Source organism: Rhinichthys klamathensis, unplaced genomic scaffold (genome assembly GCF_029890125.1).
Source record: "Rhinichthys klamathensis goyatoka isolate OS25496 unplaced genomic scaffold, OSU_Roscu_1.1 h1tg000412l_1, whole genome shotgun sequence".
NCBI classification, from domain to species: Eukaryota; Metazoa; Chordata; class Actinopteri; order Cypriniformes; family Leuciscidae; genus Rhinichthys; species Rhinichthys klamathensis.
Window position 1 is genome coordinate 3,974,669 of NW_026606912.1, and position 22,097 is coordinate 3,996,765.

The following is a 22,097-nucleotide window of genomic DNA, read 5'->3' on the forward strand; positions in this document are numbered from 1 at the left end:
CGCTTCTGGGCCCGGGGTGTCTGAGCGCTCCACATTTGATAGAGTCAATGTCACGACAAACTGATTTGCATTTAGAACAAAGATGACATGAGCCCAAGGCACGGGGTGCCTCCCTCCCGTCCGCCCAGCTTGTGGAAAGTTTCCTGACATTTCTTGCATTATTAAGCCAGGGGCTTCATTACCATGTGTGTGATCTGGGAGTCTCCCAGGCCTCTAATTCCTCACCTTGAATTGCTAATGTCTTGTTTATGACTATCATGGCAAATCGGAGGCAACAATTACATGCAAATCAGTCCCAGCACATTGTGCCGCTGCGAACAAAGCTGTGGAGAGCCAGCGCCTGGCCCCGGTTTCCCCTTCGTTCGGAGGAACGCTTCATGGTTTTACGCACGTGACGTACGCTTGTAGGAAAAGCTACACCTGCTCCGAAAGCCTCAGAAAGGAGAGATAATCGTGAACTAGTGCCGTAAAGAGCAGCGGCGCCCTTATCCGCAAAGTTACGCATCTCGGAGAGTGCTCAGTGGGGACAGCGCCGTCTGCCACAAAGACAGTGGGCAGATCTGAGGGGAAGAGATAGCATTCAGCAGGGGAACAGGGAATCATGGGTGATTTACTAAGTGTAAATGAGGCAAAGGAATCTAGAAGCAGCTGTTTTTTTTACAGCCTGCTTGACATACTAGTGCAGACCTGGACTGGACAGCGCACAGCCATTTCCCACAGCTAACATCTGCTTTACATTCTCTGCCTCCGATCTGCCAAATCCCCAACTGGACAGGTTGAGTTCAAGAGGATAAACACACTTCAGCAGTTTGGACAACACTACTTCACTACTTTTCACCTACTTTTTCTCCCTATTTTTCCTTCTTTCTGTCAATTACATGTCACATCTTGTCTTTATTTTGCCATTATCGTCAATTTTATTTATAAGCAGATGGGAGAAACGGGACTGGAAATGATGGAGAGAAAGGGGGTCACCCTGCAAAAATAAAGTCTTTTTAATCAGTAGCCTTTGACTTGTTTTTAGATATTTTAACTGGAAAAATACACAATCCACTTATCAGCAAAAGGAAAGTCAAGTTTGAGTTTGCAACTAAGAGAGTTCTCAAACATGTTCACCACAAGTGATTAGCCATTTCAACTTGTGCTTAAGGTGGAGCGGGGAGCCCTTGCAAAATTCCAAAACCTCTACTCCCATAAACCAACACAAACGTCCATTATCCTGTCATAATTTCACGCAAAGGATGTTATTTATATTCATCTCTGACAGGAAAAGTGTGTGACCGTGAGAACTGACATTTATATGACTGTCTGTGTAAAAGCTTTTCCCCTGACTGACAAAGACGTGCTCTCCTCTCCTTCTGCTGCATGGAGCGAAATCCGGGTACATGTGGCAGCGCCGTGGCCCATCTCCTCACGTGAGATTAGGGGAGGCAGGGATTAGGCAGGTTGGGAGGGGGTACGGAGCTGAAGGGTTACTGGCATTATTTCTTATGAATTTAAACGAACGCTGAGCAGCTCAGTAAAATCAGAATGAATTAAATTCATTAACTCTCTCAGTGACAGCAAAGTGGCAAGGCGGAGAGAAGAATTAACAATTTCTCTCCAATGAGGTCATGTCATTCCAAAACAGGCCAGCGGTAGATAGGCGGGGAGCGTGTGCGAGTGTGGGTCAGAACTTTGAACATCATGTCAGGAAACCGTGGCTTGCTGGGTCACTGTCAAGCAGAGGGAGCTAGAGGAGAACAGAAGGTCTCATCTCCCTTCATCCTCTCTGCGGACGGGGGAAAGGTGGATGTCAAACTGTCATTACCAGTCCACTGGATTTACTCCCTCTGGAGAACATCAGCTTTTAAATAAGGCTTTAAAATTACCATAAGTGTGCCCGCGTGGAAGTGTGGCCGTGTGTGTGCGACAGTGTGGAAAAAGGTAGATGCTTTCAGTAGTTTCTGGATGAGGAACCAGAGCTAATGCGGAAGGCCTATGTCAGCAGCTCTGTGTATGAAAGCCTGTGTCATGTTAACAAATTAAAAGGATTAGAGGTGAATGGGACAGACATGGCTTAACACCGGCATCAGGCTGGTCAGCACTGGGATGAAGGGGGAGGGAGGAAGTGGGCAGCTTTTAGATGAGATTGGGGGAGGGGGGGCAATCTAAACCCCCTAATCCTGCTACACAGGTCTTAAGTAGCACCAGCCTCACCTGCCTTAAAATGCAAAAGAGAACTTCACAGAATTCCAAATGTTGCGAGTTTAAAACATAAGAATAGAATTACTAGAAATAGGTTATATCTCCAAGCATGTTAATGCAAAGCAGAGGTACAAACAGGGTTAGGCAAAATTCAGAATTGAAGATCAAATTTGAATTACACTGGCCACACCTTACAGGAAGTTGAATTAGCTGAATGACAGGAAGAAGAATTTACTGAATTACAGTTATTTAAAAAATCAACAACAACATAGCTAATTCATTGTGGGAAATAAAGTGTTCTCCAACCCTGGTAAACAAATATCCGTCAATCCATCTTCCTGTTCTTTTCTCTTAACCAGGCTGGGAGAAAACTTTATTTCTATTAGCCATGTTTATATATATATAAAATTGTAATTCAGTAAATTCTTCTCGGACTTTATTGAAACTTCAAATAATTTTAATTGTCCTTCCTTACATTTAAATTGCAATTCTGCTTTCTGCTTGGAAGACAGACTGCTTGTTTTACCAGGCTCGGAGAACATTTTATTTCCCACAATGAATTAGCTGTTGTTGTTTTTTTTGTTTGTTTTTTGATTGGTTTTTACTTAAATTCAGTAAATTATTCTCGGAATTTCTTGAGACTTCAAATAATTTTAATTGTTCTTCCTTACATTCAATTTGCAATTCTCCTTTCCTCTATTCAATTTCAGAAAAATTAAATAACATTCTCTATTCAATTCTGAATGCTGTACAACTCTGGGCACTACATCAAACAAAAACATCACAAGTGACTGGCAAGGTAATTATAGATAATCTCATCCATTTAGTGAGTATTAACAATTTTAATAATTGTTAAATCATGGTTTAAATGTTTAAAGCGAGGATGTTTGTTTTGTGCCACTCATGTCATGTTTTTGTCTACCCGGGCACGTACCATGTTTTTTTGCATCAATGCCATGACTGGTGCTTCCACTGTGAACGCAGCATAAGCCTGATTTGCACGGGACTACAAACCAACAGATTTTTGGACAGCCTCTTCAGTCTGCCCCCATGCCAGAGTGAGAGGGTCCAAAGTCTACAGGCCCAAGAGGGAGCATCCCCACATGATATGCTTATTGGCTCAACTCTCTCTATGATGTAACAAATCTCCAGTCGTTTGGAGCCCAGGCACTGCCATTACATCTACACAGAAACCTGTAAAATGTATATATATTCATAAATAAATAAAAATAATCAATAAATGTATTAATTAATAAAAGTAATGAATGATTTTATCAAGTATACCCTGCAGTAAATACAAAACTGTGCTCTCATTCACGAAAATAACTAAAATCAGAGAATAAAAAACAGACATTTCTCATCAAATTCTTCCAAGAAAAAATTATCTAGCCTATGCAAATCAAATCAGATTTATGGCTACTGTATAGCAACAATTCCTTAATATCTTATTCTATTTTTATTTCTCCCATAAAAATGTATGAGACAAAAATTATACATAACTGCAAGAGCTATAAAAAAAACTCTGAACTATATAAAAGTGGTTTCAAAGAAGTAAATAGAAACTTGTGAAGCATTTGTGCTATAGGCAGAGATTTATAGAAAAATCCAGCTCCTGCAGTATCCAGAGTTACTTTCAGACTGGCTATTGCAATTGCCAGACTAATGTATGAGGAAGGTGACTCAAACATCTGCCTCACTGATCGGTCTGTCTAAACACTTTACACTTGGCCTCAGTAGTGGGTGTCTCCCACGGCAGAGCAAAAATTAGGTTTTGGCTTGTGGTTGGGCACCTTTATTTACCCAGCACTTAGGTGCAGAGATGCCAGCTTGGGTGAAATTTGAGAGAAGTTTGAGAGGCATTTTGCGGCTTGGATGAGGCCAGGTGATGCTTGCATCCTAAAAAATAAGCAAGATATCATGTGAGGCATAATCAGACTCTAACAGAACCTAAATCGCTTCAAAAAATAGACAGCGTGTTGGAAGCATTTGCTTCACTACTGTTAATGCACTTACTCCCTCACTGGAAAAAAAACCCTCTTCATTACCTTTCAGATGAAGTGTATTAGCAAAAAAAGAAAATCATGTGAGGAGGGTACTCATTAGTAAAAAAAATAATAATAATAAATGAATTAATTAATATCTTATTTGAGTTAGAAAAAAGATGCAAAAAGGTGTAGCTTGTGTTATGGTTAGTCTGGAGTACCTAACTAAATATTTTAAGCTGTAGAGAGTTGATGTCAGAGATTTTTTTTCCTGAATGGCACATAGAAAATGTCCCTCTTATCTGACAAGAATATCTGATAGTTACATTTTAAATGCAATCAGACAACTTTGATGAACTTTGTCGGTCAATCATAAGTGTCTAATTCGTGTGCCTGATTTTGCCGAGTTAGACGCGTTCCTGGGTCAACATGTTTTGTTGATCCTGGAAGAAAATTCCTGTTGAAAATGTAATCCTAACCATATCCCTACCCCTAAACTCTACCCTACCCATAAGTTATCCCTAAAATCAGAGGGAAATGATAGGTGAATAACACTGACGTAGAAGCACCTAACCCTGGTTGTAAGCCTAAACAACAAAGATGTGATCCAGGAACATGTTGCACTTGGTGAAATCAGGTTCAGCGTCTAATTCAGCTAAGTGGTATAAGTTCCAGAATGACTGACATAACTTACAGCACCATTAAAACCTTTAGCAGTCAACGGGATGCCCTCATAAGTATATGCGAACAAACTCGTGAGTGTGTTTATGGGGATTGGGAGGCCGCGTCCGTGCGCTCTGGCCAAGGTCTCTGTGTTTACAATGCTCTTCCAGGACACAGCGCGCAGGTTCTCTCTGTCTTAGCAGATTCAGACCAGACATGGGTTAGAGTGGGAATTCAGGGGCTGGAGAAAGGGGGAGGATGTGTGTCCTCTATCATAAACGGCCCTTATAAGGGCCTGATCACACGCGAGCTGCACCTGATGGACTGCACGAAGACAGGGGCAGCTGAGGCTGTTGGACCGCATGAGTGGTGAAAACCCACGCACACACAGACACACATATGCACGAACAAAAAACACATGACCTGTGCGAGAGGTGCTTCCTATCATCAGGCAGTCGGGAGTGTGAAAGGCTCGCTTTAACAAGCACCTGTAAAATGTAATCAGGCGTATCAAATGCACCCAATAATCGCGCCAGCCATTGTGTCCCGGCCTACTCTGTACTTCAGACCAAGGAGGAACGGCTTGCAATAACGTACTAATTGCACAAGCACTTGATTTCTGTGGCACCCGGCTGCACTGCAACTGAATGTAAATGTTATTTTAGAGCAGCACACACACACAAAAAAAGACTGTAACTAAAGCCTTTTTGCAAACTGTATGAAATATTTAAATCACTGAGCCAGACCAAACACGGAGGATGATGTAGCTGCAATTAGCAAACAAAACAGAGGTTTGTGTACTGACAGACCGAGAGTTTTTAAAACGCATGCTCGAAGGGGGGCAGGTCTGCCTTATCCAGGCAATGTTTTGTATCCCTGTCTGGAGAGCATTCAGCTAGACAAAATAATAAGAGAAATTTGGTGCTCCAGTCAGCATAAACAAAGTACCCCTCCCTGTCAGCACAAAGAAAACATTTTCCCACATGATTATTATAACCGTGAGTCGAAGTTGTAAAATGGCCCCGATGTCAAAGAGATGATGATAATCACATGACTCTCAGCGGTATGAACCCTGGCATGCCCAGCGTGTCAAACCACACACTTGAAAATGCTCTTTGTGAGTGTGATTTTAACTCTTTGCGACCAATTTTTTCCCTGACAAAAAAAAAAGTGTCTCAAAATGGAAAGCGTGATCACAGGAGCCGTGAGCTGCTCTCCTTCTGTTTAATTCCCAAGCGAAAAAGGGGACTGGAAAAAAATGCTTAAAAAAAAAAACTCAAGAAAAGAGCACAGCCGAAAGTAATGCTGGAAAAAACATGTCAGAGACTGTAAATGGAGTAAAGGGTGGTGGTAGTGGGGGGTATGGCATTCACACAGTACGCCTGTCTCCAGTATAACTGAAACCAGGCCCTCTCCCATAACCAGTCCAATCTGTTTTCATTTGCCAGAAACAGAGCTCCTTGAACGCCCCCTTCTCTCCTCCCAAAACCCGGTTCTCAACGAAGGAAGGACTTTAAATATCAACTCCTTGCTTCTCACTGGTCGGCCATTGACACTCTAGCACATTATGATTATTGGAACTGAATTCAAAGAGATTGTTTGTTCGGATATACCTGATAAATGCACTAATAGTACTCTAACAGTTCAACGTGTCATAATTTACTCACCCTCAGTCAGTCATTCTTAACCTGTATGACTTTCTTCTGTGGAACATAAAAAAATATATTTAAAAAATGTAGTATTGTACCCCCTTGACTTTCATTAAATAGACAAAAACAATTGAACCATTTCTCACAAAGTCTTCTTTTATGATCGACAGAAGAAAGTAAGTCATACAGGTATGAAACAACTTGAAAATGATTTACTACTATTCTATCTTAAGCTGAAAATGTGTTTTGGATCATGCCAACAAGCTTGTAGACCAACTTGGATTAGCAATAAAACAGCTTGTCTTTACATCTTATGATGGTCAAGCTGGCTTGACCATCAACAATATGTTTGTTGGTCAACCAGCTAGAAATCAGATAGCATATTGCAAAACATTGTTATCCGCCTAAGGATAAGACGTGTTGAATAGCTTTAACCAATACCCCTCACTTTGTGAGCAAGTCAAATTAGTAGATAAAAAAGTACAGTGTGGATTTAGCAAATGAGAAGGTAAACCCGCTGAAACATTTAACTCGGTTGCCCAACTCCATGCCATCAAGGAGAGCTGGAACAGAGGCAGTCTGACACTAGAAAACTGGAAAATGCTCACTGTCAAAGAGAGCAATGGTTCCTGGCACTGTCTCAGCAGAGAGGAAAAAATGGACTTCAAAAAATTGCATTAGCTGAGCTATTCATTTCATTTGAGAGAATTTACATCACTGCCTGGGAACAATGTCGCAATAAGAGCCAAAACGGACCGTCTTCCCATGATTCCAGCTCTGTTATGGTTGAGAGTGGCCCTGAAATAATGTCAAAGTGTCTCAAACCCCCAAAGAGAACTGTAAGAAAAGAGAGAGAGAATAAAGGCATTGTGCAAACTGAAAGGATAATGATTCATTCTCGTTTAGTCCACAAAACCGGAAATTACTAAAAGCCAAGCGATTTCTGCCAGTGCAACCCTTGAATTTTAGAGGGGAATCCACATGCATGTTATTGCTCTGGCGGGTTATTGATCGTGAGCAGACACTTGTGCGGTCCGCAGAGGAGTCCTTCAGAGGTGCAGAAGGAGCACAGAACGGAGGCCAGGCGGGTCTTGGGAGCCAAAGCAGCAAGGGAAGATGGGGGCCTGTGTGAGCGAATTAATTACACGTGCATTTTTGGATGGCGTATACCATAATGAGCCCCAGCTGGTCCAGGCATCCAACTCCCTTTAAATGTAACTATAAAAAGCTGGGCATTCAACAATCCTTTCACAAAGAGAGCAGGGCACTATAAAAGGTCCCTGTGATGTGTGTGCAGAAATGTGCAGGGGGCAGGCAGGGAGTCGGGCAGAAATGTGCAGGGGGCAGGCAGGGAGTCGTGCCAGCTGGGATGGCCAGGCACACATTTTAGACGTCGAGGGTTGTAATTGCACAGATAACACCGGCTTGACAAGGGCACTCAAAATCATGGGTCGGGTGACGTGGGTTAAAGTGATGATGATCTGTGAATCAACACCAAAAACTGATTAACAAGGAAATGTATTGTAAGGTCATTGTGAAAAAGTTAGCTAGCTGAACATTAAATAAAAGGGCTGCTTAGTTTTACTGACCGACTTCACACCACTCATTTCGCACCTCAGGTTTAAACAGGGTTGATTGATATCACTACCATCTGAGGACGAGGCCGATTACCTTCCGCTTTATTTCAGCTTTGCTGATTAACTTTAATGATGCTCATTTAGCCTTGCGATTCTTATCTGATTTCTTGGCCCAACTGAGCAGAGAGAGAGAGAGAGAGAGAGAGAGAGAGAGAGAGAGAGAGAGAGAGAGAGAGAGAGAGAGAGAGAGAGAGATATCGGTGGTTAGTGCCATTGAGGGAAGCGATGTTTGGAATAGCGAAAAGAGACAGAAAGTTGACTCTCCAGCCGCAATTAAACTGGGCTGATGCACTGGCCTCCGTTTAATTTAATTTCACATGCTACCTCTCACTTTCAAATTAGGCAGATGGCCAAAGTTCCGCCAGAGGCGAAATTCCACATGGCATCCTCTTTCAACAACAGGGGCCACAGACTGCGGACGGAGCGATGCTCCCAGCCGGGGGTCTACAGATCTCTCCCGACCAAGACGTGGCCACCTGGGACACAAGACAATTCTGCACATAAAGGCATGGCATAAAGACCTAGAGGTAAGTGAACAGGGTGGCCTAACAGAACAACTGCCTAACTGCCCATGTGCAAATAATGCTTTTCTAAGAAAACTCTGGCCTAATTAAGAGGCTGGAGAGGGTAACTAAACAAAAGTGGCTCAATTACCTGAAAGATATGCCTTTCATCTTCAATTTTTCCTTCAAGTCATGCCAGGTGCATTAACACCTTTCCATACAGACAACAGGGGTGCCATCTTAAAATAACAAGACTCTCTTCTCTACTCCACTCAACCGCCACAATCAATTTCACTGGATTAACCGACGGGTTTCTCTGGTGGCTTTGAGTGCTGAAGAAAGTGATTTATTTTCCTGCTTCTAATCAGAAGGACGTGTATTAAAGCACAATAAGTGACTGCCTTTGGCTGAGGTCCAGCATTGTTTACAGCTAAAAGGTCCTTGAGCTAGCAAATGAATTAGCCTGCTAATGGGTGGTTTTGGCTTTCCAACAGGTTGCAACAACAGCGGCTTTTGTCAAATATGAAATTATCAGAAAGGCGCAGCTATTTGACGATTTTTTGTTGTTCAAGTGTTCAAAAAGTAATCCAATTGATTCTAAGTGAAGCAAATTCAACCATAGGCAGCAATATTGTTTTAATGGATTAAAGGGGCCACTGTTTTTATGGCATTTTGAATGGAATAATTTGATGCGTTTTGTTGAGCTCATTGTGTTTTGATAAAGACAGAGGTTGGATTAAGTGCACAAGCCTGAGCCTCTGATGAGTAATCGGGGGGAATGCGGCGCTTTGTGAAAGCAGACACTTGCTCTAGTTTCACCACGCTGCCACCTAGACAGTCCTGCGAGTAGAGTAAATAGAAAAGTAACACCAGAATTCACCCGCAGAGGAACAAAATAAACTCTAGAAAGCGACATGTGCCAAACCTAAACAGGACGGAAAGTTTGGAAATGGTTGCAGACTCACCAAACGCCAACTGGTTTGTAATGGTGAAAGGCGAGGGAAAGGGTTAACCTGAGAGCGTCTCGTGGGACGATCGAACGATGCCAGCGCGTGATCCCCTACTCCAGCCAGCGCTTTGATAGAGCGCTTTCTCTAAACTCCACAGACGAGAGCAATTACTGTAAGAGAAGCATGATTATAGGTCTGCCATATCCACACAGGCCTGGCATTATGCTGCTTTACATGCCGGGGGTTTCAAAAGAAGAAAGACAGAGGACAGTATAAAGCAAAGGGGAAGAAAGGCAGCAGGGGAAAGAGAGAGACCCTGGGGAACAAATATCAATATTGTAGGATGCATTTCAGCTTAAAGCGGCTAGAGCCATCACTCTGGCAGGGTGGAATGTCTAGGGCCTGCTCTGCGACCGTTAGCATGTGAAATTGGGTAGACTTAAAACCCCCTAAACAAGGGGATCAACACGCATTCGTCAAGCTGTGCCACCCCCTTGCGCACACCAGCGCACGCAATCTCCATAGAGCGTTCCGGTCCTTCCGAACGCACTCCGCCACGCTTCCTACCTTCAATAGCAACAAACAGCCCCTCCATAGACTGTCACCGGGCTTTATTTTCACTCTTAAAAGCTTCTCCCCCACCTCTCCACATGATCCACAAACTTTGTATTATTCAACCGCTGGCCCCTAATCCTCCCGAGCTAACAGAGGGAAAAATTAGCTTTTGTTAAGTGGTGATTTCTCCTGCTAAATGGCAACACCCTTCTGTGGGAAATATTCCAGGCTTGAGAGGCTTCATTAGACGATTCGGATTTAAACCGGCGAGATGGACTAATTCCCTCAGACGCGCCATGTCAAAAAGCCTGAACGGCCCAGGAGAATGTGCAAACGCTGGGAGGAACCTGCGCTAACCTGGTAATCCCATCCTGTCCACTGCTTTCTACACCCGCCCCATTGTTTGCGGTGCCAATCCACTTTTGCCAAAGCGGCTTTAGAGGGAGGTATACAGGGACTGCCATCTAGGCCTGCTTAGACCCTGCCTGAGGGGCTTACAATACGCTCTCGTCCCCAGCATCTCCCCCGCTTTACAAATTCAAATCTTCATGGAGACTAGTTCACAAAACAAACACTGTCAGTTTGATGGAGCCCCTGTAACGATATGCAAAAGGCGAGCCGGGAAGGTGCTCAGTTTTCCTGAATAGCACCGCAGCTTTCAAACCTGCAGGAGGAGGACAAGGCTAAACAAATGAAGATAAATACGAAATACCATCATATACGTATTTGGTTTTGAGAAGTGGCTTCAACTCTAAAATCTTAAGAGGATTTAAAAACTGTTGGTTACCTTGAATAATTCCACACATGTGATGCAGGAGAAATCTGTGTGGAGTATACATCTCTGCTGACAATAAAAGAAGCAAAAAAATAAATAAAACAAAGGACAGCATGAGGGCGAAAGCCACCAGCGTGTGCACAGAGCTTTGCCAGCTCGCACAGTCCAAATTAGTGACAAGTTTATTCCCTGCCTGTGGTCGGGAGAGACTAAAATCCTGCCATACGACAGCCACAAAGTGGCACAGGGACTGTTTGATGTCTTCATGTGGGATATAGTAACCTCTTAAAGCTTGTACACAGTCCAGAGCACACAAGATTACACTCTCACAATTACAGGAGGAGGGCATTGTTTACTTCTTTACAGATTAATGGCAAATCTGTCAGTCCCTCGCCTGTGTCAAAAACGATAAATTATAAAAGTAATTGCAATTAAATGAATTGGAATTCAAAGAAATTCATATAACTCTAAATTCTAACTAGAACAAACTTTGAATGCTGGATTGACAAAACTTTGTTTTCAAAGTTTTTCAAAAAGTTTTAAAAGCCTTGATAGATATCTGAATAACACCTATTGAAATGTGTATTTAGTTAATATACTTCATTATATTTAATATATTAACATTTGTGTACATATATTTTCCAAAATACGACCTGGGTTGAATTTATTTGAATAACAATTCAGTTTATTCCTCTTCCTGTCATCCTCCTGCAATTCAACTTCCTGTGTCCAGTTCACCAAACCAACTTATAAATTGAAAGGGAGCTAAAAATTGCTTTCCTAAATGAATAATTTAGGACTTATTTCGATTTATTTTAATAATATGTCTTTTGTACAATTTAGTTATTCTTTCTCAAAGAAATCACTTGCTATGGCATTTAAGGTCTCATTGGGTGGATGTAACATGAGCTGGATGATTGACTGGTTATGATTACGCTGCCCTTGAGGGTTTAGCTTCGTTGTAGGTTTTTCTCGGCCATTATCACAACACTGATGGCACACATGGCAGCATTTAGAAAGTGCCAGGCTTCAGGTATGCCAGATCCGTCACACACTCTGTGCATTGCAGCATAGCACTCATATGCTGAGCATCTGTTGGCTCAAAAACATATCTCTTCGTTTTGGATCCAGCCCCAGAATCCTCATGCTGGTAAAAGTTGTGTTTAATTCTCTCGCTATATCAAAATGACAAGGAGACCACCAGTTTTTAAAAAAAGAATAGGAGAAAAAGAAACACGCATGCACACTTCTCAGTCTTGCTAGACAAGGGCATTCACTCTCTCACACACACGCGCACGCACACACGCACATGGTGTCGTGTGATGCTTTTGCCAAACCACAAGTAAGGGGCCAAAATTCCATAGGCAAATGCTTGAACCCAGCAGGGCTCTGACAAAGGGAAAAGAAAAATCAGTGGAAAGGTAACGTTAGTGAAAAGTGTACAAATTGATGTGCTTAAATTAAGGCAAATCCCTAAGGACTGAATAAATGGAGCTCATTTCAAAGGTAAAATACTGAGTTACTAAAGAAACAAAAACACACAAGCAAGTAAAAAGACACCGCATTTAGAAACATTTTATCAGGATTTCAAGGAGGAAAAGATCACACAAGCCGACGCTAAGTAAACCGAGAAAAGAAAGCGAATCGTAAACATGTTACTTAATTGCAGACTAGCAATAAGATGGATTAAACCAATCAGGTGTTAGACTAAAAATGGGGGAGGAAGAAAACAGGAAGATCTGGCACAAAATTAAAAATTAAGAAGGTAAACGGTCACATTTTTCTTTCTATTCTCACAACATCATCCATTCAGATAGAAAAGACACCCAAGCCCTCTATTGCAGAAAACAGTCATCTTGTTTAGAAATAAATAGGCCAAACAATAGATTTGAAATGCCTGTCTGCCATTGAGGGTCTGTTTTCTTCTGCTTGCTTTATGACGTTTCATTACATAGAAAGCCGTTTAAATGACTGCTCTTTTTCTTAGACCAATTACAGGAGATATCTGAGACAACAGCAAGCGAGCGATGCAATAAAGAGACCCGCACAAACACACAAATGTGCCATCTCCTCTTTCTCTCCGGTACATCCGACGCCGTCTCCTCTGAACCCCCACAACCCCCCCCCCCCCCACCACCACCACCCAACAAACACAAATACGCAAATACACACTCACTCATACACACACGCACACAAATCCCCACATCCACAAGCGCCACCACCACCAATCATAGCCTTGACGCCAGGACATCAATTCTCGCAAGTCGCAGAAAATTACCATGCATGAATGCAAAAAAGCCTGATCAGGAGTAATTAACACGGCTTCATATGCAAATTTTATTAATGCAGAACTACAAAGTCATTATGCAAATGCAACTTTCGTCAAGCCTCTTGACAAATATTCAGAGCTCCAGCCAAAGAACAGGTTTTTCTCTCTCTCTCGTTCTCGGTCTCTCTCTCTCTCTCCAACTCTATACTTTTTTTCCAAGGCACAGAGAATGTATAACAAGTATGTTAAGTTATTTCGAACTTGGGAAATCTTTTTTTTATATTCTTATGGAAGTTTAAATCTTAGCAGTAAGGCGATGATGGCCAGGCATCCGCAATTAAAAAGCTGGCTCTTGGTAATGACTGTTTGGCTTTGGAGCGAGGTAATGAACCTGTAATTCTGGGGGAAGCGTGGGGGGGGGGTGGGGGGGGGGGGGGGGGGGGGTGGAGGGGATGCGGATATGAATATGCATGAGGCTCACTGCCTTTGATGATTAAAGAAAATTTTAATATTTAAATGAGTGCATGCAAAGTGATTAACTGAAAAAAGCAACGAGGCAAAAATCTGAAAAGGATTTCAAGATGCTGAGAAGAACATGGATGCAGCTTTCCTTTTTTATGGTCTATTAATGACTAAAACTGTTTTCTCTCGTTCTTTCACTCTCTCTCTCTCTCTCTCTCTCGTTTTCGGCTTCTCACTCCTCCTGGCTTTTCCTGTTCTTGCCGCTGCTGGACACAACCCAAATGCGAGGATTTGGAAGGCATTTCAAAAGCCAAGTAAAGGTAGCACTTTCCTGAATTTTGAAGTAGTGGATTAAACACACAGGAGGGAAGAAATTAAAGTCTGGTTCACCAAGGGGATGGCTTTGGCAGCGTGTAAGGCCATGTTATAACTACGGAGGATGGTTCGACATGCAGAGGACCACGTAATCAACCGGAGATTAACAGAGATGTTGCTAAAACAAGACACTCTACTTTACATGACGGCCACAAAACTAATGGCTTTAAATATATCGTACACTAGATTTTAGCTTTATTGATTGATGTCGCTCTAATGTAAAAACGCAAGTTATTTGAAATTTAAAGGCTTAGCATGCAGTTTAAGTCAGTAAACAAACTATTAATGCACATTTCAAAGTGCATAATCTGGTCTAGATAACATGACAATAAAATCCTTGCATGTTTGGTTGGACATCCCAAAAACTTCAATGCCACATTCAAAGTACCATTAAAGGGATAGTTCTGATAGTTCACCTAATTGTATCATCATTTACTCACCCTCAAGTTGTTTCAAACCTGTATGAATTTCTCTCTTCTGCTGAACACAGAAGAATATATTTTGAAGAATATGGGTAACCAAAACAGTTGATGGGCCCCACTGACTTCCATAGTATTGTTTTCCATATATGGAAGTCAATAGGGCCCATCAACTGTTTGGAACAACTTGAGGGTTGCATGTAAATAAAGACAGAATTTTTTGGGAGAACTATCCCTTTAACATGCATCTAGACTGCAAATTTGAAATGCATGCATGAGGTAAATAAAAAGAAAAATGCTGCATTGTAAATCTGAACTGCCAATGGCTAGTGTGGCTAATGCAGACATTTAAAAAAGAGAGGGGTGAGAAGAAAAATGGAGAAACTAGACAAAAGTGGGCAATTATCACTTCAAAACGGCTGCTTGGTGTGGCACTTCAGGCTTTATTGAAACAACTAAAAGGGAATAAAACAAGAAGACCGGCAAAAGAGCTATGTCTGAAGCAACATATAAAAAAAATCAAACACACATTTATCTGTGCACATTGATTCAGGCATAGCCCCTGCACCAGGGCAGGCCGTCCTCCTGCCAAGCCTTTGTGATTCTTAATTGAAAAAAAATGGCATGTGCATCATATTATGGAAGCATGTTTTCGATATCTCCGCGCCTGTTGTGTCATTATTTATTGAAGAGCCCTCCCAGTGTATATGTTGATTCTGAGAGAGGGACATGTACTCTCAATTGAGATGTTCTCTGCAGCGAGGGAGGATCCAGATATCTGTTTATTCTGGACTGTGCATGTTCATCTCTGCTGGGCAGAAAATAAGAAAAATATACCATCTTCTGATGTACTCAAAATGCTGTCTGCTTCATAACAATGTTAAACATCTAATGGGCAGCGCATGTTCTCTCAATTCCACTCTGTAAATATTGAATTTAGACATTACAATAGAGAAAATGTGAACTGTACATAAAAGATAGACTAAACCATGCTAGTCGATGAAACCTGAATGAAGCCAACTACCTAAATAGTTACGCTAATACCTAATAACAAACAAAGATGAAATCTAAATAAATGCTAACATTCAAAATGCTGGCAAACCGTGCTGGCACCACACTACTGCAAGTGGAACTCCGAAACAAATCTTTCTGGGCAAAACCTCAAAAATAGGTAGGAAGTGAGGGCACGTAACAGGAACCGGCTGGCCAGGCTCAGTATCACTGAAGCCAGGACCGGATTGTTCTCCAGAGCATTAAAACCTCTGAGAACAGAGATACACTGCAGTCTCACTATTGAAATAAAACAACCACAACATTTTTATTACTAAAATAAAACTTAAAGTACAATGAAAATATATTACAGACTTAAAGGGATAGTTCACCCAAAAATGAAAGTTCTGTTATCATTTACTCGCCCTCAAGTTGTTCCAAACATGTATGATTTTCTTTCCTCTGCTGAACACAAAATAAGGTATTTTGAAGAATAAGGGTAAGCAAACAGTTGATGGGCCCTATTGACTTCCATAGTATAAAAAAAAAAAAAAGTATAGTAGTCAATGGGAGCCATTAACTGTTTGGTCACCAACATTGTTCAAAATATCTTCTTTTGTGTTCAGCAGAAGAACGAAATTCATACAGGTTTGGAACAACTTGAGGGTGAGTAAATGATGACAGAACTTTTATTTTTGGGTGAACTATCCCTTTAAACAAACCCTCAGTATCATTTTTAACATTGTGCTGAATGTAGCATCTAAAGTAAAAAAAAAAATATACAAATGTTCAGTTACCAAAGCAGAAATGTGCAAGTCAGCATGATTCATTTATTCTGTGAGCAAAGGTGTCCAATAAAATAATCTGATAATGTGATTCCTATTCAACTGGCCATGTGATCTCAACATCCCATGAGGTGAATTTCTCCATGTTAAATAATACGTATAAGACCGGGGTCTTTTTTACACACATTCTCAAGTACTATTCATTCCTGTACATGTTAAAATTACATTCACAATGAATCTGTGACCATCAAATATGCCGATACTGAGAGTGTCAGGCCCCGAACATCAAGCGTTTTTGGCTCCTGATGAGTCGTTTTGCATTACACCTACAAACGGTTCTGCCACTAGACTCAAGACGGCATTAATGGCAGGTGCGGGCTCCGAAGCGACAGGGGCCCGGCAGTGTGATCACTCTCAAGGAGAGGCAGGGTGAGAGAGGAAAGTGTTTGAGGTAAATTTCTTTATAAATATAGCATGTCTCATGAAATATTCACCGCGACGATCTGGTGAGCCAAGGGTCAGAAATAACTCCCCCTGTCGCAGCACTTGTTAGACGTGTAAAGCTGTGTGAGTGTGCTTGGATGGTGTGAGTGGAGAGAGATCGAGAGAGGGAGAGAGAGTGAAACGCTGACAGAAACAGGGGCCCATCTCGGCAAAAGACATGTCCACCATCTCACCACGTGCTCCGCTGGCGTTCCTATGGTAATAGAATGCGAGTTAACTGATGCAGCCTGCTGTGAGGTTTTGACTGAGCACTAATGCGATTGTATGGCCATTTTCAATCATTTATAAACATATATTTACAGTGTTTGCAGTATTGCCATTCCTTCCTCAATACTGACATTTTTAGTACTAATCTTAGTATTAAAGTATTAGTATTATATTAGTGGTAAACTTAATTTAAGTAAACGCAAACTGCTTAATATACATTTAAACATTGTCATTATCAAATAATGAATCAAATGATCTAAAATCTTTGTTCTCAGCATTCAGAATCGAACAGCGACGACAGCGTATTTGCATACTGAATTCCGATTAGTTAATTGCATACTTGTGATTGGCCTACACATACCTAGCTAAACATAACTAAACATACATAAAAATTGCATCTTGAATGGCAGTCAATGTAATGTGTAAATAAATACAAAAACAAACCAAAAACTGTAGCTGTTATTTCCTAATGCTCTAAACTATCACATTAACACAACCATTACTGCAACCAAATCTGGACAAATCCAAAACTTTTAGGAAGATTCTCCTCTTCTTATTTGTCACTCTTATTTGCATGCTGATATTTAAGCTAACCTCAAATGCAATGTAGGTTTTGAATGATACATGGCTGCATCGCCACACATTTACACCATCAAGAGCTGGACTACAACCAGCACTAAATACTAAGCCTTTATTTACACCCCATCTGAATCAGTTTTCTTGAAAACTTAAAACACTACCGTCCCTGTTGAGTACTGTACAACACAAGTATAACAAACAGAGCATGACAGTCTTTACTTTCACCACTTTTTGCATATTTAAAATGTACAAACTTCCCATCTGATCATTTATACGTCAGTGACTGAGGATTCAAAAGCTTATTTAGAGAATTAAACATCAGCAGGCAAATAAGAGAGACAAATAGGAAGCTAACATTTCCTTAAGAGTTTCGATTATTAGATTAGATTATTCAGACGTGATAATGGGAGCACTTTAGACAGAGTCTACCTTAACCAAAAATACATATTCTAGGAATTTATGCATAATATTATCTCATCGCATAATCCTTTTGTTTCAGGTTCATGAGATCATATTACATTATTGCTCTTTAATTAAGGCATCCTCACAGCGAACGGTTTCAGCACAATGCACCGTGGTTCACAGCACCTCTATTGGAGATCTATAATTAAATAATACGTACCATTAAATGCCTGGCCAGCTTCAGCAGGCTAAGCCATCTAGATGCATTAAGGGGTGGTAAATGTCTTATTTATTTGTTTATTTATGTACGTACTTCACATTTGGACTGCTTAATGGTGCACAGTGGCAACAGCTAGCTATGTCGGCCATCTGAGGGCCCTATTTGTGCCACTGAACTGTTTTAACCTTGCTGTGCTACACGAGAGGGGCTCTAGCGGCTCGTGCACGCAAACCAAGCCCTCCCTTTGCCCCCAGCAGCAGTTCCTATTGCCTGAGGGTATGCAGAATGTCATATTTTATTTAATTAGGGCCATTAAATATAATTAAATTCCGCTGAAACTTAAGAAGGCTAAGTGGCAATACAATACGGTGCCGAGCAAGCCTGTGTCCTGCTGATATTTATGCAAGAAATATTGAATTCAACCCTCAAGTGGTTCCTCTTCAATGGCTGTCCCGTATTGTCATAGATAACGTTGACTTTTTCATACACACTAATAAAGAAAAAGCCACTGGGAGAATTATCGCTAAAAGCAATTTCAGTAATCAGAATACTTTATCACAGGGTCTTTTTCGACTGATTATAGGGTTTCGGGAGCAAAGCACATAGTGTTTAGTTATCATTACGGAGTCTCAAGAGAATGGTTACGTATGTGACTTAATGAAGTTGCCGTTCAGTGCCTTCACTCAACCAAAAACAAAGAATCACTTGGATGATTTTCTTCCTAAAGGCCCGTAATATACCGCAAGATATGAGGCATGATATTGGGAACGTTAACTTCAGGAAGTAAGGCCTGAAATGAGGCTCTTCCCATTGGAGTACTGGTGAATCACACGTGAGAGGCCGAAAAGAGAGTCTGGCTGATGTGATGGAGGCTGACATGTGGGAATGAAGCGGTGCAGTTTTAGACCTGTCACAACAGTGCTCGTGTGTCAAGGTTACACGGACGGTTTAATGAAAAGATCAAAATGCCGCTGTGAGGGTCTGGAAGTGCAAGGAACTCTTACGAAAATAATGTTGGTATGATCAGAGTTGGCTTTTGGAATCGTATTGATGGATCCAGAGGTGGTCTTCCTCATCCACATCTCTCTCTATCTCCCACATTCTCATGCTCTCTCTCATTTCTCCACTTGAAGCTAGCAGATGGATATATTATAGGAGAAAAAAAAAACAAATTCATGAAAAATGATCTGTGCTTTGCCGAGCAAGAGTACAACTGCTATTTTCAAGGCGGAGTGGCTGAGTGTTTTTTTGCGTGTCATTTTCTGTTTCACGTCGAGAACAAATGGAACGGGAAAGGTTTAGCATAAAAGAATACTTTAACCTGCTGGGAGGCAATTATGAATACAAGGCAGCCTGTGAGTGTTTAGCCGCACGCTCAAGCTGACATTCAAGCGTCTTAATCACTTTCAGAGGATGTTTCATCTGCCGTTATATTCTTCTCTGCGAACTGCCTCCCTCTCCAGCCCTGAATTAATGAAAGGTGTAAAATTTACTCTTGCTAACTGCAATATGATTTACAAAGGCAAATGAACACCTTTCATTTTAATTACTATTTTTCAATGCAGATCTTACCACAAAGGTGGCTCGAAATGAAGAGAGATTTAGTAATTTTGTATGGCATTGACTGAAATAACATAAATTGGGTATCACAATGTTTTAAATCACTTTTTTTTATCCTTAAAATACAAGCTAATGTTTTTTTAACATTTACAAAATGAGAATTTTGTTGAGAACAAAAATGCAGTATACTCTGGAATAAGTCATTTAAAAGGTTTACATCAACAACAAAAAATATGTATTTTTTTGCAAAGATGCAAACAGTCCAAACACCCACAAGTGATCAGTTGACTTAACTTTAAAAAAGTGAGGAAACCATTAACCCGATAAACTTAATCGAAAAAATTATGTGAACTCTAGTTCACATAACCTAATTTTTTTCCATTACGCATTAAAAGTTTAATTACGTCATAACTTTAAGGCAATGGGTTTCCTCACTTTTTCAAGTTAAGTCAACTGATTACTTGTTTACAGTGAAGTGTCAATTGCAAGTGAAATTGACTTAAACTATAATAATTTACAGTCAAACTATAATGAAATTCAACTTTTGCTGACGTAAGCAATGTATCATGACTGTCACTTCAATGAATAATGTATCATTAAAAATCTTCAATTAAGGGCGCTTGCATATCTTTTCCTCTAGAACACCACAACACAGATATGTGAACGATATTAAGTCATCAAAAAATGTTTCTTTAGAGAAGGGGGGGAGTGTTATTTTCACGTTTCACATTTTCGCTACTGCACTGTTTGTCACTAATTACTAATAAGTAATTCTTATAAATAAATTGTAGTATAGAAAATATAAAAGGTTAATTTGAGTATTTGCTGGTGCACTAAAACTTTCACTTCTGAACCCTGACCTCTTTATTTAGCAAATTGTGTGGTTAGCAAAGCACACGTTTACCAGTCAGTCTTTAAAAAAAAAAAAAAAACATCACTGATGAACTGTAGTGGAACAGTTTGCACGTAACTGTGTGAACGCTTGCATCATATTTCACAACTAACGCCAACACGCTCTCTGTGCGAGCACGCCGAGCAGCCAGCCAGTCAGTCAGTCTGGGAGTGAAGTTTGCATCATGTGAGGTACTGAGTAATTTAGCAGCGGCCTCATTATTACAGACATTTAAATACACGAGGCATTGTGGTGGCACGGAATAAATTGTCTCCGATGCCTCGGGTAACTTTCGCAAATAAGGATTGCGAGGCATTAAAAAACGACGTTATTAAAAACCGAGGCAGTGTCATAAGCCGCTCCCCTGCGTTTCCCCCGGTAACTTTGTCCAACCTAGAATATTATTTTATGAGACCCATTTCCCAAGATCCCTCCGGCTTCTTTGTGAAGGACTTGACTGCGCTGTTTTGTAAGATAACTGGGAGAGTTCTCTCCCTACAGCTGGACTAAACTAAACTGCCTCTTTACCCCTATTCAATAGGAAACTCACTCTTTTAATCCTACACTATTTCTTTCTTTCTCTCCTCTCCTCTCTCTCTCTCTTTTATTTTTTTTTGGAGCATTTGAATTTTAATGAGCTTTTCACCTTTTAAGCAGATGGCTCAGGCTGGATTTCTCCATGAAAGTAGGGTGAGTTCTCTGTCACGTCTTGCACAATTTGTTTCAACTACCAGAGTCCTTCAGGGGGTTTTAGGGCTTTGAGTCAGTAATGTGATGTTTCACTTTGCACGGCGTAGGCTCCCCTAATGAAATCAGCTGAAGGAAAAACAATCTCTCTTGAGGCTCGCAGATGAGCGGTATCACAATCACTACAGGACGCCCAGAGTCCTACCGAGGTAAATGAGTGCGTGTCTCCCTTTGTCTGCAACTCTGCAGGCTGTAAGTGTATGTTTGTGCACATCAGTTTTAGAAAACACGCTGGCGCGAGAAAACGTTAGGGTTCATTAGCGTCAGCTTCTTATGCCTGCTTGAAACTTTTCTGGAGAGAGTTTGACCTACCTGCCAGGCCACTTTCTAGCTTGGGGCAAATTCCTTTTGGGGGTGTCAACAGTCTCTCGTCCTCCTCTTCAGGTGTCACCTGGATTCCAATTTCGACCGGTTCCACCACTTTTCTCAGCTCGGCGCGGGGCGGTGAGGGGCTATTGCGGTCTGCCATCTTGTCGTAGCAGCCGTGGCCAGCCGTTAGACCCTGGCATTGCTTTTTCTTGTGCTCGATGAAGAGCAGAATGTCCCCCAGTGGGAAGGTTAGTTGGCACTGGCCACAGGTGAGGAGGTCGTGGTCGCCCAAGCCCGGAGGCAGAGTCCCAGGCATGCTGGGATCCAGCAGCGGGTGAGAGTGGAGATCAGCCACGGCCAGTCCCGCATCCACATGCTCAGCTTCCGCTACAAGGAAGACCAAAAGACAGAAGTGTTTTGAGACAACATGAAATCTTAATAAAATCTCCATATGTGAAGTGGTCTAAACAAATAAA

The 22,097-nt window shown here is 41.4% G+C and overlaps 1 protein-coding gene across 2 annotated transcripts in view; it reads right to left on the bottom strand.

Annotated features, from left to right (window-relative positions):
* Positions 1–22,097, bottom strand: part of bcl11ba (BCL11 transcription factor B a) — a 49,204-nt gene that overhangs the window by 14,163 nt on the left and 12,944 nt on the right. For both annotated transcript variants that reach the window (XM_056235049.1, XM_056235048.1), the window contains exon 2: positions 21,621–22,008. In XM_056235049.1, coding sequence (XP_056091024.1) covers positions 21,621–22,008 — 388 coding nt within the window. The remainder of the gene's footprint in view (positions 1–21,620; positions 22,009–22,097) is intronic.